Source organism: Apus apus, chromosome 5 (assembly GCF_020740795.1).
Source record: "Apus apus isolate bApuApu2 chromosome 5, bApuApu2.pri.cur, whole genome shotgun sequence".
NCBI classification, from domain to species: domain Eukaryota; kingdom Metazoa; phylum Chordata; class Aves; order Apodiformes; family Apodidae; genus Apus; species Apus apus.
The window spans coordinates 62,440,341-62,454,368 of NC_067286.1; the positions used below are offsets into that span (position 1 = coordinate 62,440,341).

Below are 14,028 nucleotides of genomic sequence, written 5' to 3' on the forward strand. Positions count from 1 at the left end.
TGTAGAAATAAATACTTGGCTCTAAGGCAAAAGCAAACTCTAGAGTTTGTACCTAGAATCATAGAATGGTTTGGGTTGAAAGGGGCCTTTAAAGGTCAGTAGTCCAACCTCCATGCAGTGAGGAGGGACATACCTGTGCTATTGAATTCTAGCAAGTCTTTCTAAAAATTATTTTGTTGGCCAGAACTTGTGGATGGGTTTGTGCTATGAAGACTTGTATGGGAATCATCCACTGTTTCTTTCTAACTGCAAGCTCTTCACATCTGATTTTGCAAGGAGAAAGATAGCTAAGCAATGAGGGTGAAGCTAGGTTCTGCCTAATCCAACTGTTTTGGCAACTACAAGTCCTGACTTGTTTTGGTTGGGGTTTTTTGGGGATTCTTTTTGATAGGTGTGGAATTCTGTTGGCATCATTCGCTGTTACGATGATGAGCAGGACAATGCTATAGATATAGAATTCCACGATACCTCCATACATCATGCAACACACCTGCCAAACTCCCTGAACCACACCATGGCTGACCTCTCAACTGAAGCTGTTTTACTTGCCTGTGAGAGCACAGAGGAACTTGCAAGGTAAGTCATGGCCTGCTCTGCAAAACCCATAGCATGGAATTACACTTAACTTTGTTGTTTGGGTTTTGTTTTGTTTTGTTTTTTTCCAAGCATTTCAGCTTCTAATTTCAACTTCTCTCACCTTCTGAGATTTTTGCCTTTTGGTCATGTTTTTTATTTATGGGACCACTTTCAAGGAGGGTTTTCACACCCACCCACTTGAAGCCTTCAAGAATATGGAAAGATGTATTTTGTTTCCTGAGGAATTTTTTTAATCCCTGTTTCAAATATATATAGATATACACACTAATAACTTCATGCATTGCTAGTCCAAGGAAATTGTAAACATGAACAATAGTTTTTCAGTCTGCTCTGAACAAAGATAAATCATCAGGACCATTTTATTTCTTTTCCACTGTTGCTAAGGAGGTGTGTGTGGAGATAGCCAAAGAACTTTAAGTGTGAAGAGCACAAATTTCTGAAAACTATAGAAAGATTTAAGCAGCTGGGCCAGCTAGACTCTATTCTTGCATTTCAGAACAGCAGGAACAACATTTTATTGCTGCTTTCTGTGGAAATTTCTTGAAGAAAGAACTGATTTTCACACACGGAGCATTGTTATAAGTTGAGAAGCACCAAAAATATTATTTGTAGGTACTGGTTGTCTGACTCTGAAAATTTCAATCTTTTTTTCTCAATGGAAGTGGGTAATTATGAAAAGCTGTGGTGTCTCTGAATTGGTCACAGACAATTCAATTATGAAGATGGCAAACCTCAAGTTCCTGTTATTTTTTTTTTCCCTTAAAAGATCATGTCATCTGAAAGACTTGTAATGAGGGCTGATACTCAGGGGTACCGAGCACCTTCGGTTCTTATTAATGTTAATTAAGCAGGACACTTGCATGTTTCCATCTAAAAATCTCCCCTCAGACCTCTCAGAACTGTGTGCTCAGGCTATGGAGGCTCTAATCTGCAGTGCTGGAACCTGAGCTGCCTCTTCAGTTCTAGAATAATAAGAGTAACTCCTTTGCAAATGACCACTTGTAATTTGTAGTTCCTTTCTATGACAATTGCAGATTCCAGGTCTCTGATAAAAGCTTAACATATTAGTATATTTCCTGATATTGTCTCTTTCTTCATGCTGAGGTATTTGACTATTGTTCTTTGTCTCTACTTTAGCAAGCTCCACTGCATTCATTTTAGCTCGTGGGATACAAACAAGGAGTGGACAGTAGATATGCCAAAGGATGAAGACATTGAAGCCATCTGTCTGGGTCAGGGCTGGGCTGCTTGTGCCACCAGTGCCTTGCTGGTCCGTGTGTTTACAGTTGGAGGAGTTCAGAAAGAGATCTTCAGTCTCCCAGGTCCAGTGGTGTCTATGGCAGGACATGGAGAGCAGTTGATGGTTATTTACCACAGAGGTAGTTTTCTCCCCTCTGTATTTTTTATGAACATAATCACCAGAAGTATTTTCTTCCTTCCTGATGATGCTTGTCCTCCTCCTCCTCTTCTCAATGGTGCTTTTACTGTCACATCCCACAGATCTTTGACACCTGACAGCAAAGCCTACATTTTCTCTTGGGATTTTCTCTTCTCTACATTTTCTCTTTTCTACATTTTTTTCTTCTGCCTAGAATAACCTGTGGGGAAGGGGAGAATTTTATAACAGTGGTATTAATAGATTGAGCTGGGGTTTGGGATTTGCCAAGATGAATTACTACAGGAAATTAGAGGAGCTGTTGTTATGCATGCTTGGTATGTCCAAAATGACAAACAGGTGCTTGTCTGACAGTGATATTCATAGATAACCCTGCATTACCATTAGTTTCTGATTCAAAATTTAAATTTAGGCAAGAGACAAAGCAATTATTTTCTTTTCTAACTTATTGAACAATTTCCTCCTAGGTACTGGGTTTGATGGGGACCAGTGTCTCGGAGTACAACTGATGGAGCTAGGAAAGAAGAAAAAACAGATTTTGCATGGAGACCCTCTTTCTCTTACAAAGAAATCCCATTTGGTTTGGGTTGGATTCTCTGCAGAAGGTAGGAAATACCTGCATGAGGGACACAGAAATCCTGAGGCTATTGGGGGAATTCTGGAGGGGGCTTAATGAATGTCCTTTTAGTAATGATGGTCTGGGCACCTAGACTTTTTTTCTATCTCCTCAGTGTTAAAAATTATATATTTTTTTAAAATTCCTTTAATATATTTATCAGAAATCTTCAATATGCTTCCACTGTGAATAGAACACACTTCAGTGTTATCAGAGCTTGTTTTCTTGAGGGGTTTCCCTGCTCAGCAACAAGAAATCAACTGCATGAATACACCCTAACAGGCGTGTTCAGCTCTCTCACCAAAAGCCACCCCCAAAAAACTGGTAGCCTGGGAGAATTTTGTATGATAACCAGAAAAAGTAATTGTAAAAATACCTGCTTTTCCTTGGGAACCTCCCCAGGTAGCATGAATTTGATTTCTTCAGAGACTTTTTAAGTTGGCACTTGTCACTCGAGTAGCAGTTGTGTTGGCTGTCAGAAGGTGGCGCATCTTTCCAAGGAAAGCTGCTTTTTCTCAGCTAGTTTATGCTTGTGGGGGTGAGAGGATGTTGTATTTGAGATATGTAAACCATCATTTCCCAGCAGTATCCACTAGCTCAGGCTTTCTCCCCTGGTAATTAGTTGCCTTTCATTTGTAACAAACAGGCACCCCGTGTTACGTGGATTCTGAGGGGATGGTGCGGATGTTGAACAGAGGGCTTGGGAATACTTGGCTTCCAGTGTGTAACACAAGAGAGCACTGCAAAGGAAAATCTGATCATTACTGGGTAGTTGGCATCCATGAAAATCCCCAGCAACTCAGGTCAGATATTTCAGATAATCATGCTTTGATTGTCTTGGCTTTAATTTGTAGAGCACTTCTTACTAGGAGAAACTGGAAACAACTTGGACTGAAACAGGTGCCTGGGAAATATGCACAATCATTGATTTAGTTTATAAACTTAATTCTGTGTGCATGTTGCATTACTAAATTGGTTTCTGAATGAACTCATTGGAGTTTTAGAATGTGCAACTGACTAATTGTGGCTTCTTGCCTTGGCTGACAAGCGTGTACACTTGGATCTGAAATCACATGCATTTTTCTAGAGAAACCTACTAAAAAGTTGTGGTTGCTCTTGGGAACCTAATTCTGCTGTTGATGGGTTTGGGGGGGTTGGTTTTTTGTTTCAATTTTCTTTTTCTTAGCTGTGTTTTTCCCTTTTTTCCTTTGTGCAGAATCTAATCTTGTTGCTAATCTACATCAGTAGGTGTAGATACATCAGAACTGTCTGGTTTTATAGTAATATTTTAACTGTGGCCATGAGGAAGAATTTAATATGTAAAATGGCTCAAATATTCAGCTGAGAGTTGGGCATTACTTTATAAAAATGTGATAGTGGTGATGTCTAAATAACATGTATTTCTTGAGAGAGACATTTAGTTGCTAAGCTTTGTTTGTAGTCCTCTTTTTTTCAGTGGTCTCTGTCCTTTTTCTGCCAGGGCAGAATCCATCAGCTCACATATTTTACTGAAATTTAAGCTCTTTTACTTTGCCAGTCAATGCACAATTGTAGAGGTTGGTGGGAAACTGCATTTTATTTAATTTTATGTGACATTCTTTCTAATCCTCTGTGCTTTTTAAAATAAGTGAATGATTTGCTCTCGCTGGTAAATGTCAATTCACTGTCGCTTCCTCCAAACCATGAAGTACTGTTGGCCTCCAGAAAATGCACCAGAAATGTGCAGAACCCATCAGATGGATGGTCAGCTGTGGTCACCACGAGCTTTTTCCTTCTGCTCCAAGAGTGTGCTGCTTTCTGAGCTGCAAAGAACGTTTCATTCAAAACCAGCAGCATATTAAAGATAAGAAGAGGGAAGGGTTATTGCAGAAACTCCACATGCCCCAATTAACACAGATAGCCAGAACACCAACACTTCCTGTTCTTTTTTTTTCCCCTAGAGTCTGAAACAGTAGCTTATAAAACCAGACATTTTTGTCAATGCTTCTTTGGTGCTGCTGGAAATACAGCACTTCCCCAATCAATGTTTTGCTTCAGTGACTGTCACCAGAAAGCACTAACTTAAGTAGAATTAAACAATAAACCTATGCTTTTTAGGATATGCTTATCTGTTTCAATTCTCTTTTTTTCTTTCTTTTTTTTCTTTTTTCTCTTCCCCCCTGTGTGTGTCTGAACACAGCACCCTCTTCATGAAGTCCAAAACCCCTAATCAAAATAAATGGTGGATGTGCCTGCTCTTTTTTGTGCCTGTGGCCTTCAGTTGTTTTTTAATAAATTGCATTTACATGTTGTAATAGCTGCTAAATCATGTTGGGTTGTGTTTTTTTCCTGTGAGATAGGGATCTGTGTCTGTTACCTGCTACGTTTGGAGTTTCTGGTGTGAACAAGAGCAGCATGTTCTTTGCTGGGCTTAACATCTTTTTTTGGTTGCAGTGTAAAAATAACCCTTTTTAATGCAATTTTACGTACTGCTGTAGTGAAGTCATTGATTTAATTACTAGTTTTTAAAGAACAAATCTTCTTAAAGCATCCCACTTCTTAGGAGGCATGATTTAGATGTAGAACAACTGGTGACTGCAGGTGATGGAGGCTTGTCTGTGGTTTTTGTTTCCCTTGCACAGGTGTATTCCCTGCAAAGGAGCCCGATTCCCTCCGACGCTCCCCCGGCCTGCTGTAGCAATATTAGCCTTTAAACTTCCTTACTGTCAAGTTACAACAGAAAAGGGCCAGATGGAGGTATGGAGTGGTGGTGTGTCCACAGCTGGTAGTCTTGGGTAGCCCCATAGTAGGGATTATAAAAGAATCCTGTTAATCATCTCTGCTATGGAAGAGGGGGTAGCACAAACTCTTGAGTAAGACCTGTGGCTGAGGAGGTTACATGGCTTCAGGGGTTTGCACAGCTTTTCTGGTTTGGTTTGGTTCACAACTGTTCCTAGAATAATGTAGTGAAGAGAACAAGGGGTAGTGGGTTTAAACTGAAAGAGGTTGGATTTAGGTTAGGCATCAGGAAGAAGTTCTTAATTCTGAGGGCGAAGAATTAAATGAGGGTAGGAAGGCACTGGAACAGGTTGCCCAGGGAGGTTGTTGATGCCCCTTCCCTGGAGGTGTTCAAGGGCAGGGTGGATGAGGCTTGTGCAGCCTGGTCTGGTGGGAGGTGTCCCTGCTCATAGCAGGGGGGTTGGAACCTGATGAGCTTTAAGGTCCCTTCCAACCTTCATGATTCTATGAAAGCTGTTAGAGCTGATGCAAGTTTATGTTTACACATAACCAGTTTCTCACCAATGAAGTCTTGCTGTTCCTTTTTTTTTTTTTGTAATTGTTAGTGGCTGGTAATTGATGTTCTAGGAAACACCACATTTTGGAATCCAAATCAAGACCCTCTGGAAAGTGCCTGTTTTTTAATATTATAGGCATAACAAAATGTCTGGAAGGTCCTTTTTTGAAAGAAATACGAAGTGTTCCAATTCATTCAATCACTCTGAAAACACAGGCCTGCAGGCTTAACTTACTTTCTGAAGATAGAGGCTGGCTGAAGCAAGGTGTACATGAGAACTTCCAGAAGAGTATCTGTATTTATTCTTCAAATTTTTATCAGTTTAAATATCCCAGTCTTTTGGGGTTCAGCTGTAGTGCACAAAATAGAAATGAACATAAAATTCTAACCTCAACCTTAGAGACAGTTTAAAGCCATTTGAAATTATAGAAATGCAGATAAAAAAAGTTTCAATAATAAACATGTTGTTGTTTGTAATTAATCCTCTTTCATTTGTTTCAAGTCTTTTTGTTCTTTATTTGATTTCCACACACAGCCCAAAATAACAGAAGGAAGGAACTGTTAATTTAGCTTGAGGGAATATGTACTGCTGTGTAAGTAAAGCAGCAGATTATTCCAGTACACCTGATGGAAACATACTGGTTGTGATTAAGTTTATAATTATTTTGTAACAGAGCTAGCCTGGTCTATTAGCCATACCAGTATTTCCCTGAACAGCAAGAGGTGTTACTTTCTGTTTACCTGTCTCTCAGATGGTGATTACTCCTGCAGTTACTGAGTTATTCTGGAATACTTTCAATTTGCTGGGGGACAGAAGTTAGAAGATAATCAACTTGTTCTAGAATTGTCTGTCCTGGTAGCAAACCGGTGAACATGTAGGTCTCGTCCTGCTAAGAGCCTGGAATATAAATGAAGTTTAACATCTAAGGTGACTCTTTGGCTCAGTTTTTACACAGATGGGTGTTGGTGTGCTCTGTTTCTTCTTGGTAGGCATTGGCTTTTAAGGAGAATTATCTGCCCCTCACTCTCATTGTAAAATCACAGAATTGCTAGAGTTGGAAGGGACCTCTAGAGATCATTAAGTCCAACTCTACCACTGAAGTAGGATTAACCTAGAAATGAAAGGAACATTTAAGAAGAAATGGGTAAAATATGTTGTAAATAGTTAGGCATGAAGTTGTGAGCTGTCTTTTCCCCTCTGACCTGCAGAGTGCATTTTCCTCTCTGTTTCAGGAGCAGTACTGGCGTTCTGTCCTGTTCCACCACCACCTGGGTTACTTATCAAAAAATGGCTATGAACTTGATGGAAACATTACAAGTCAGGCAGTGAGAGAGCAGCAAGAACTTCTGATGAAGCTGTTTGCTGTAAGTACAAAAAAATAAAAACCAGAAAGAACCCCAGAAACTTCATTTGGAGTGGATGGCATTTGATGTAAAGGGTGGGTCTGATTCCTCTAATTAGGAGTCTGGCTGGTGACTGGCAATCCAGCTGCTTCACAGACTGTGATAAGGGTTAATGTTGCTTTTTGTGAAGGGTAGGGGGGAAAGTTAGAAAGCCAAGATGATAATATTCTGCTCCTAGAGCCTTGTGTGTAACTGTGGAGTGGGACTCTCCAGGCTTTTGTTTTCTTTCTCTCAGCTTTCTTGCAAACTGGAGCGCGAGTTTCGCTGCGTGGAGCTCGCTGACCTCATGACACAGAACGTGGTGAATTTGGCTATCAAGTATGCCTCTCGTTCTCGAAGGCTAAACTTAGCTCAGAGACTTAGTGAAATGGCTGTAGAAAAAGCAAGTGAGTTGGCAACAGTCCCAGGAGATGAAGAGGAAGAAGAGGATTTCCGAAAGCACTTGAATGCTGGGTAACACATATTTCTGTGATTAGAAAACCTGGGAACGTTTTTACTGAGCTATTAAGACTTTGGTCTTGTCAATGCACTTCTCTGGACCTTAGTTTGCAGTGTGTTTGTTATGAAGTAACAGTTTGTGTTGCTCTACTTGCACACTGTACATATAAAATGGTATGTTCTTGTTGATATCTTGTGAGGGCTCATTAGTATCAGGGTACTAACACAAAAGTATCTCCACTGCTTGCTTACTGTGTGTCTGTGTTCAGCAGCTTCAGAGGCAGATTTCATACCACGTTTAGAGTCGGTTGGTTGTTTTTTTTCCCACCTGGATTGTCCTGATTTGGTTATATGACTCCAACTTTTTTTTTTTCCTCTTTGTCTCAGTCTATCTCACTTTGTTCCACACTTAACTTAAAATTCTTCTATCTTATAGTCATAGAATGGTGAAGGTTGGAAGGGACCTTAAAGATCATCAGGTTCCAACCTCCCTGCTATGAGCAAGGACACCTCACACTAGACCAGGCTGCACAAAACCTCATCCAGCCTGGCCTTCAACACCTCCAGGGAGGTGTTAATCTTCCTCCAGCCCTCCCCTGTTTCAATATCCCATCTCAATGCATCCTATTTAGTCTTTTTCCCTCCTAATTAATCCCTGCTCTTCAAAGCTATGGAAATACTACAAGTTTGCTATTCATTTCCCCCCTCTCCTCTCTACCTTTCATCTCCTACCTGTATCTGCTTTGTAAAGCAGATGATGAGGCAAAAGATGTGTGTGGTGCAGACCATACAGAAGAGCTGTGTTCCTGGCTTGGCCTCGGGATGGTGCAGCTGTAAGCAAAATAGTTACAAACCATCACAGATAACACAGAAAATATGTCATAACTTTCTCTCAGAAGCAATGTCTTCATATAGCAATTTTATGTATGAAGTTTGGAGCTTAATTAAGCAAGAGGAACTGATAAATCCCTGAACTTATCTGTAGCCTTTCCTTTATTCTGTGTGAAACTACACATTTTAAAGCTCTAAATTTCTAAATGCTCCACCTTGTTCTTCTGGATCATGCGTGGAAGCTGCAATCCCGTGTCTGTCAGCCACTCTGAGGGTTAAAATGGGTCACAAACACTGTATTGTTCTTGGTGCCAGATTAATACTGACATTCTGGTAGAAAGAGATGAGCCTTTAGTTGACATATACACAGCTTTTAGTCATCTTGCAAAGATTAGGAGGGAAATGCAAGAAATTTACATACTACTATACTGTAAATTTAAATAATCTGATTAAATATTAAAACTCACTTCCTAAGCTTCAGACTGAAAATATACACCCATGTTACCAGCTGTGTATTTATTCCTGTGTGCAGAAAAGTAGTTTAAAACTTCATGACTTCCACTTCAGGTGAGTGCACTTGGTGTTTCAGGGTGAGCTGAAGTGGTAAATGAATCTTTATTCTGATTTTAGTAATTGCCACAGTTCAATCCGAGGCACAATGCAAATAAACACCAAGTGTTATTGTTCTCATTTCCTAAATTAGCTAAGTAGGTTAGCCTTCTTTTGTTCTAGTTTTCCTTCTGAATGTGGTGGCCACTTCCTTTCTGATGAGTTCCTCATGTTCAGTTACAGCAGCTCTGCCTCGGAGTGGAGTCGGCGGCCAGTCCGAAGTGTTCAGCAAGACCAAGAAATGGAAGATGCTGAGGAAGCTGATGCCTGTGAGGAAGTAGAAGAAACACCAGAAGTGCCTAAACAAAGTAGGAAAAATGTGTTCTCTGAATAGGTTGAAAGTTATCTATGTGTGTCTTCCACAGACTTAGAATCATAGAATGGTTTGGGTTGGAAGGGACCTTTAAAGGCCACCTAGTCCAGCCCCCCCTGCAGTGCACAGGGAACTTTTCAACCAGATCAGGTTGCTCAGAGCCTGGTCAAGCCTGATCTTGAATGTTTCCAGGGATGGAGCCTCCACCACACATCTGGGCAACCTGTTCCAGTGCTTCACCACCCTCATTGTGAAGAACTTCTTTCTAATGACTTAATAAGGAGTTCTGGAAGATTTCCAATTTGTAGTTTGGGTAACTCAGCAGTCTATAGGACCGTGCAGACAACATGGTTTTCTGTCTGTGGCTTTGTTTTGTTCTTGTGACATAAAATTTAGGGAAGAAAGGCACACCACCTGTCACAGGGCACCACAAGTGAGGGGTGGGAGGTTTGGTTTAGAAGCCATTGACATAATTAGAAAATAATTCCATTTGTTTCACTGAGTTTTGAAACTGCAGCTGTAGCAGGGACTAGGTTTTCTGCCACCCAGGTAGAGCAGGTCTGGTAGTTTCTGATCTTCTCTTATTTGGCTGTTGACATCTGAAAAAATGCACAAGAATAATGGGGTGACATGGAGTAACTCATTCTTTTGGGCTTCCTGTTACTGGAATTCCCTGTGGGACATGAGGAGCAGTGCCTGCCTGAGGGAGTACGTGCATATTCCAGCCTGTGCCTGCAGTCACTGCAGAGAAACAAGTGTCTCATCTGCTCTGTCACAGCTTGCTTGGACCTTGTACTTAGGAGTTGAGGGACCTCTGGGGAGGTTGTGTGTTGTCTGATGCTATTTCTAATGGACTGGGTCACCTTGTGAAGCTGTTATTTTGGTTTCAGCTCAGATCTTGCAGGAGTTGAATTGGTAGACAGGTAGTTTGCTGGGCACATTTTAATAAATAGGTTTAAGTTTTAGAGAATAAGCATTCAACCTGTTAAGGTAAATCTAGGTAAGGACAACAGATGGTTTTGTAAAAGTGTATGTACACTTCAAAAATGAGAATCATGCCTTAAAGTGTAAGTTGCATTACTGTAACTGCCTTGTCTGTTAGAGGGTTTATTTTTAACAAGTTATGCCATCACATTTATTACACTTAAATATGTACCCCTTTCTTTGTTCCAAAGGGCCAAATCCTTTCTCCAAAGGTGTCACTTCTGCAGAGGTGACTGCTCCAAAGCCTGGTGAGTAAATCTCCACTTATTCACAAGATCTGCTCCTGTTTTCATCCCCCTTCTCCCATTCCTTCTGAAGTTCAGTGCACAACAGTGTTGTCAAGTGGTATCCTGCACTGATTATTGTTCTCAGGTTTTTAAGAGGTTCCCTATTCCTGTTGGTGTCTCCATTACCTAATGATGTTCCAGAACCCTGGCTGTGCCAAATCACTTGTCTGCCTGGCTCTGTCATGAGGGCATTTGTTGGGGCAGGGGAAAAATGAGGATCAATGATCAGTTTATTAGTTTTGCTAATCACAGACACATCTATTGGTTGCACTGCCATGGAACTGTGAGTCTGGGCAGGCAGGGGCAGAAGGTGACCTCTTGCTGCTTCTTGCTTCTTCCCTCCTGCCAGCCCTCCAGCAAGAATAATAGGAGTGGAAACGGATTTGGGAGTGGAGGAAGTACTGAGTCTTCCTGTGGATTTGTATTTTGAGCTGTTGGTCTTGTGTGGTGGTTCTGATGACTAATAATAGCTGAGCATGTAGAGTGCAACCTTCATGCTGTTATTAAAGTGTATTTCTCTTTATCCAACCACTTTTGTGCCTGATGGGAACTTCGTTGGTGTGGCATAGTTGCCTTTGATGTAGTTCTCCTCTTTAGTTCTCAATGAATAGAGACTGAAACACACAAAATGAGTGTTAGCCTTGTTCTTTGGGACTGAGGCTGATGTTTCATCCACTTACCTAAGATGTGCCCGTCGCTTCATGGATTTTTATGTATATTTATGTGTGTACATAGACACATTTTTACATTCTTTTTTTTTTCCTTTCCTGTTAAATAGTTGTAGTTGCATCAAGCAGCCAAGGACGAGTGAATCCCTTCAAGGTAAGGATTTTGCAGCTGGTTTGATTGTGGTGTTCTGAAAATAGCAACTGATCAGTGTGTCTGAAGTTGACAGTATAACCATGACAGATATCTTGGAGGGACAGAGGAGGGGAAAATGACAGAAAATTAAGTGTCTATGTATTTGTTTTGCTAGGTGTCATCTAGCAAAAAGGACCCAGTGGTTCCCTCAGCAAATGTTCTAGACACTATGAGCAAATACTCAAAGAAAACTTCGTCTGGCAGTCGAGCTGCAAACAAGCAGAACCCTCCAGTTATAAAGCCTCTGATTCCCAAACCCAAGTCCAAGCAGGTAATGTTTCCATTTTTTTTATGTTGTTTCAGTGAGCAAAGAGCAGTAGATGGAATTTTACTGGCTTTTATCAAGTATGAAACCCTGTTGATTGAGTAGAACATCTTAGATGACAAAGTTCATGTAAGCATATTGGAGAAACCATAGAAATACATAAAACAGCAAATAAAATTTCAGTTCTAGACACTACATTCTGCACTGAATCTTGGGCTTTTATTTTTAAATAGTGTTAACTAAACATCTGCTGTGCTGAAACTGGATGGATTAGATGCTGTATTAATGCATGTGAAAGCTGGAAGAGGGGACATTTAGGTGAGACATTAGGAGGAAATTCTTTGCTGTGAGGGTGGTGAGACCCTGGCCCAGGTTGCCCAGAGAAGCTGTGGCTGCCCCATCCCTGGCAGTGTTGAAGGGCAGGTTGGATGGGGCTTGGAGCAACCTGGTCTGCTGGGAGGTGTCCCTGCCCATGCAGGGGGTTGGAACTGGATGATCTTGAAGGTCTTTTCCAACTCAAAGCGGTCTGTGATTCTGTGATTATTATATCTTTAGGAAAGGCCTGTTATTTGTTAGGCTCCATGGTACATGTTGTCTGAAAATGAAATGTTCTTACCTTTTATTTCCTTTTTTTAAACTCCATTTATGTAGGCTTCAGCAGCCTCCTTCTTCCAGGTTCGTACCCCGAGCTCCAGTGAAAAGACAAGAGAAGATAGACAAGAAGAAGCAGGACACGAGCCCCATGAAGTCCAAGTAACTGCACAGGAGAACACTGAAAACAGAAGGTGAGTGGCCACTTGCATCTCAATGCCATGTTCCAATTTTGGTAGAACAGCAAGTCCAAAACTGTTTTGTTTCTGAAGATGTTGACCTGGCTGAAGTAGCATAACATCATGGTGAAAGTGTTAGTGTCCCTGCCCATGGCAGGAGGTTGGAACTAGATGATCTACATAGCTGTTGCTTTTGTGAACACACTTCAGAAATTCAGTAACTGCTCCTTACACTTCATATCATCAAAGAAACCTGCATTGAACCCATGGGTTGGGTTCCCAAATTGCCACATGCCAATCACAGTGAAAGGACAGAGAAAAGCACTCTGTTTATTACACCTTTCCCAGAGTGCATGGCTGTGTTATTCCAAGTAGAAGCTTTCCAGCCACCTGAGACAAGTCCATGTGTGAGTGAATAATAAATGAACTCTGCAAAATGTAATTTTGGGGCTCTAAGCAGCAATTTTTGCCTTGATGATACTTCTGTATCTGGTAAGTACCTTAGAATGATAAATGACACCATGCTGCTGTGCCAGTTCCAAGAATAGGAAATACTTAAGGTTTAAACATCTCTAGCAAATCTCAGAGCAGGCCTAGAAGCAAAGAGGTTTACATGAAAGTGTCAAAGCTTCATTTTAGTGTGTTTTTAAAATAGAAAACAAACAAAAATCTTGTATCACTTAAGGAGCACATCTCTTCCTATTTAAGGCTCTAATCTGTCTTGTTGCTCTGGAGCAGCTGTATTTTCTGACAATCCCAGTCATAAAACTTGCATTATTATGTTTCATTTAGACTTCATTTAGCTGAGGAAGATGAAGGTAGTTATTCATTTGGACTAGCATTCTTTTCATTAACCTTTACAGATAATGTTCTAAAACAAGGGGAGAGGAGAACTGTGAAAAGGAGTAGATGGAGCATGCTAAGATATGTGCTCTATTTTTAGGTTGATGGGACCCTGTCAGAAAGGAAGAGAAGCATTTTGCTTTGTCATTCTAAAACTGAGCTGTTAATTTCCATATAGATCACAGTTCTAATAAGAATGCTTGACTTGGTCTTGCCTTGTCAGCATGTTCTTTAAACACCCTGCAACAGGAGAAAGCAAATTGCTGACTTATATATATATTTCTATGTGTTTTCTTTCAAGAACAAAAAAGTCCAGTTAGGTGTTGTTTAGAAATGTTGCTTTGGGGGATGTGGGTTTTCTATAACCTTCTTAAACAGACAATTTTTATGTGCTTGTTTTAGACCAAAGACAGGATTCCAGATGTGGCTAGAAGAGAACAGAGCAAACATTTTGGCAGATAATCCTGATCTGAATGAAGCAGAAGTAATAAAAGAAGGCATGAGTCGATTCAGAGTACTGTCATCAGAAGAAAGAAAGGT

The 14,028-nt window shown here is 40.7% G+C and overlaps 1 protein-coding gene across 3 annotated transcripts in view; it reads left to right on the forward strand.

Annotated features, from left to right (window-relative positions):
• WDHD1 (WD repeat and HMG-box DNA binding protein 1) overlaps nt 1-14,028 on the forward strand; it is a 32,087-nt gene that overhangs the window by 16,156 nt on the left and 1,903 nt on the right. The window contains exons 13-25 of one of the 3 annotated variants that reach the window (XM_051621135.1): nt 392-576; nt 1,735-1,976; nt 2,461-2,598; nt 3,256-3,412; nt 5,231-5,345; nt 7,117-7,248; nt 7,523-7,740; nt 9,343-9,473; nt 10,654-10,710; nt 11,528-11,571; nt 11,726-11,881; nt 12,527-12,660; nt 13,891-14,026. In XM_051621135.1, coding sequence (XP_051477095.1) covers nt 392-576; nt 1,735-1,976; nt 2,461-2,598; nt 3,256-3,412; nt 5,231-5,345; nt 7,117-7,248; nt 7,523-7,740; nt 9,343-9,473; nt 10,654-10,710; nt 11,528-11,571; nt 11,726-11,881; nt 12,527-12,660; nt 13,891-14,026 — 1,845 coding nt within the window. The remainder of the gene's footprint in view (nt 1-391; nt 577-1,734; nt 1,977-2,460; nt 2,599-3,255; nt 3,413-5,230; nt 5,346-7,116; nt 7,249-7,522; nt 7,741-9,342; nt 9,474-10,653; nt 10,711-11,527; nt 11,572-11,725; nt 11,882-12,526; nt 12,661-13,890; nt 14,027-14,028) is intronic. The other 2 variants (XM_051621136.1, XM_051621137.1) reach the window with 2 other exon arrangements.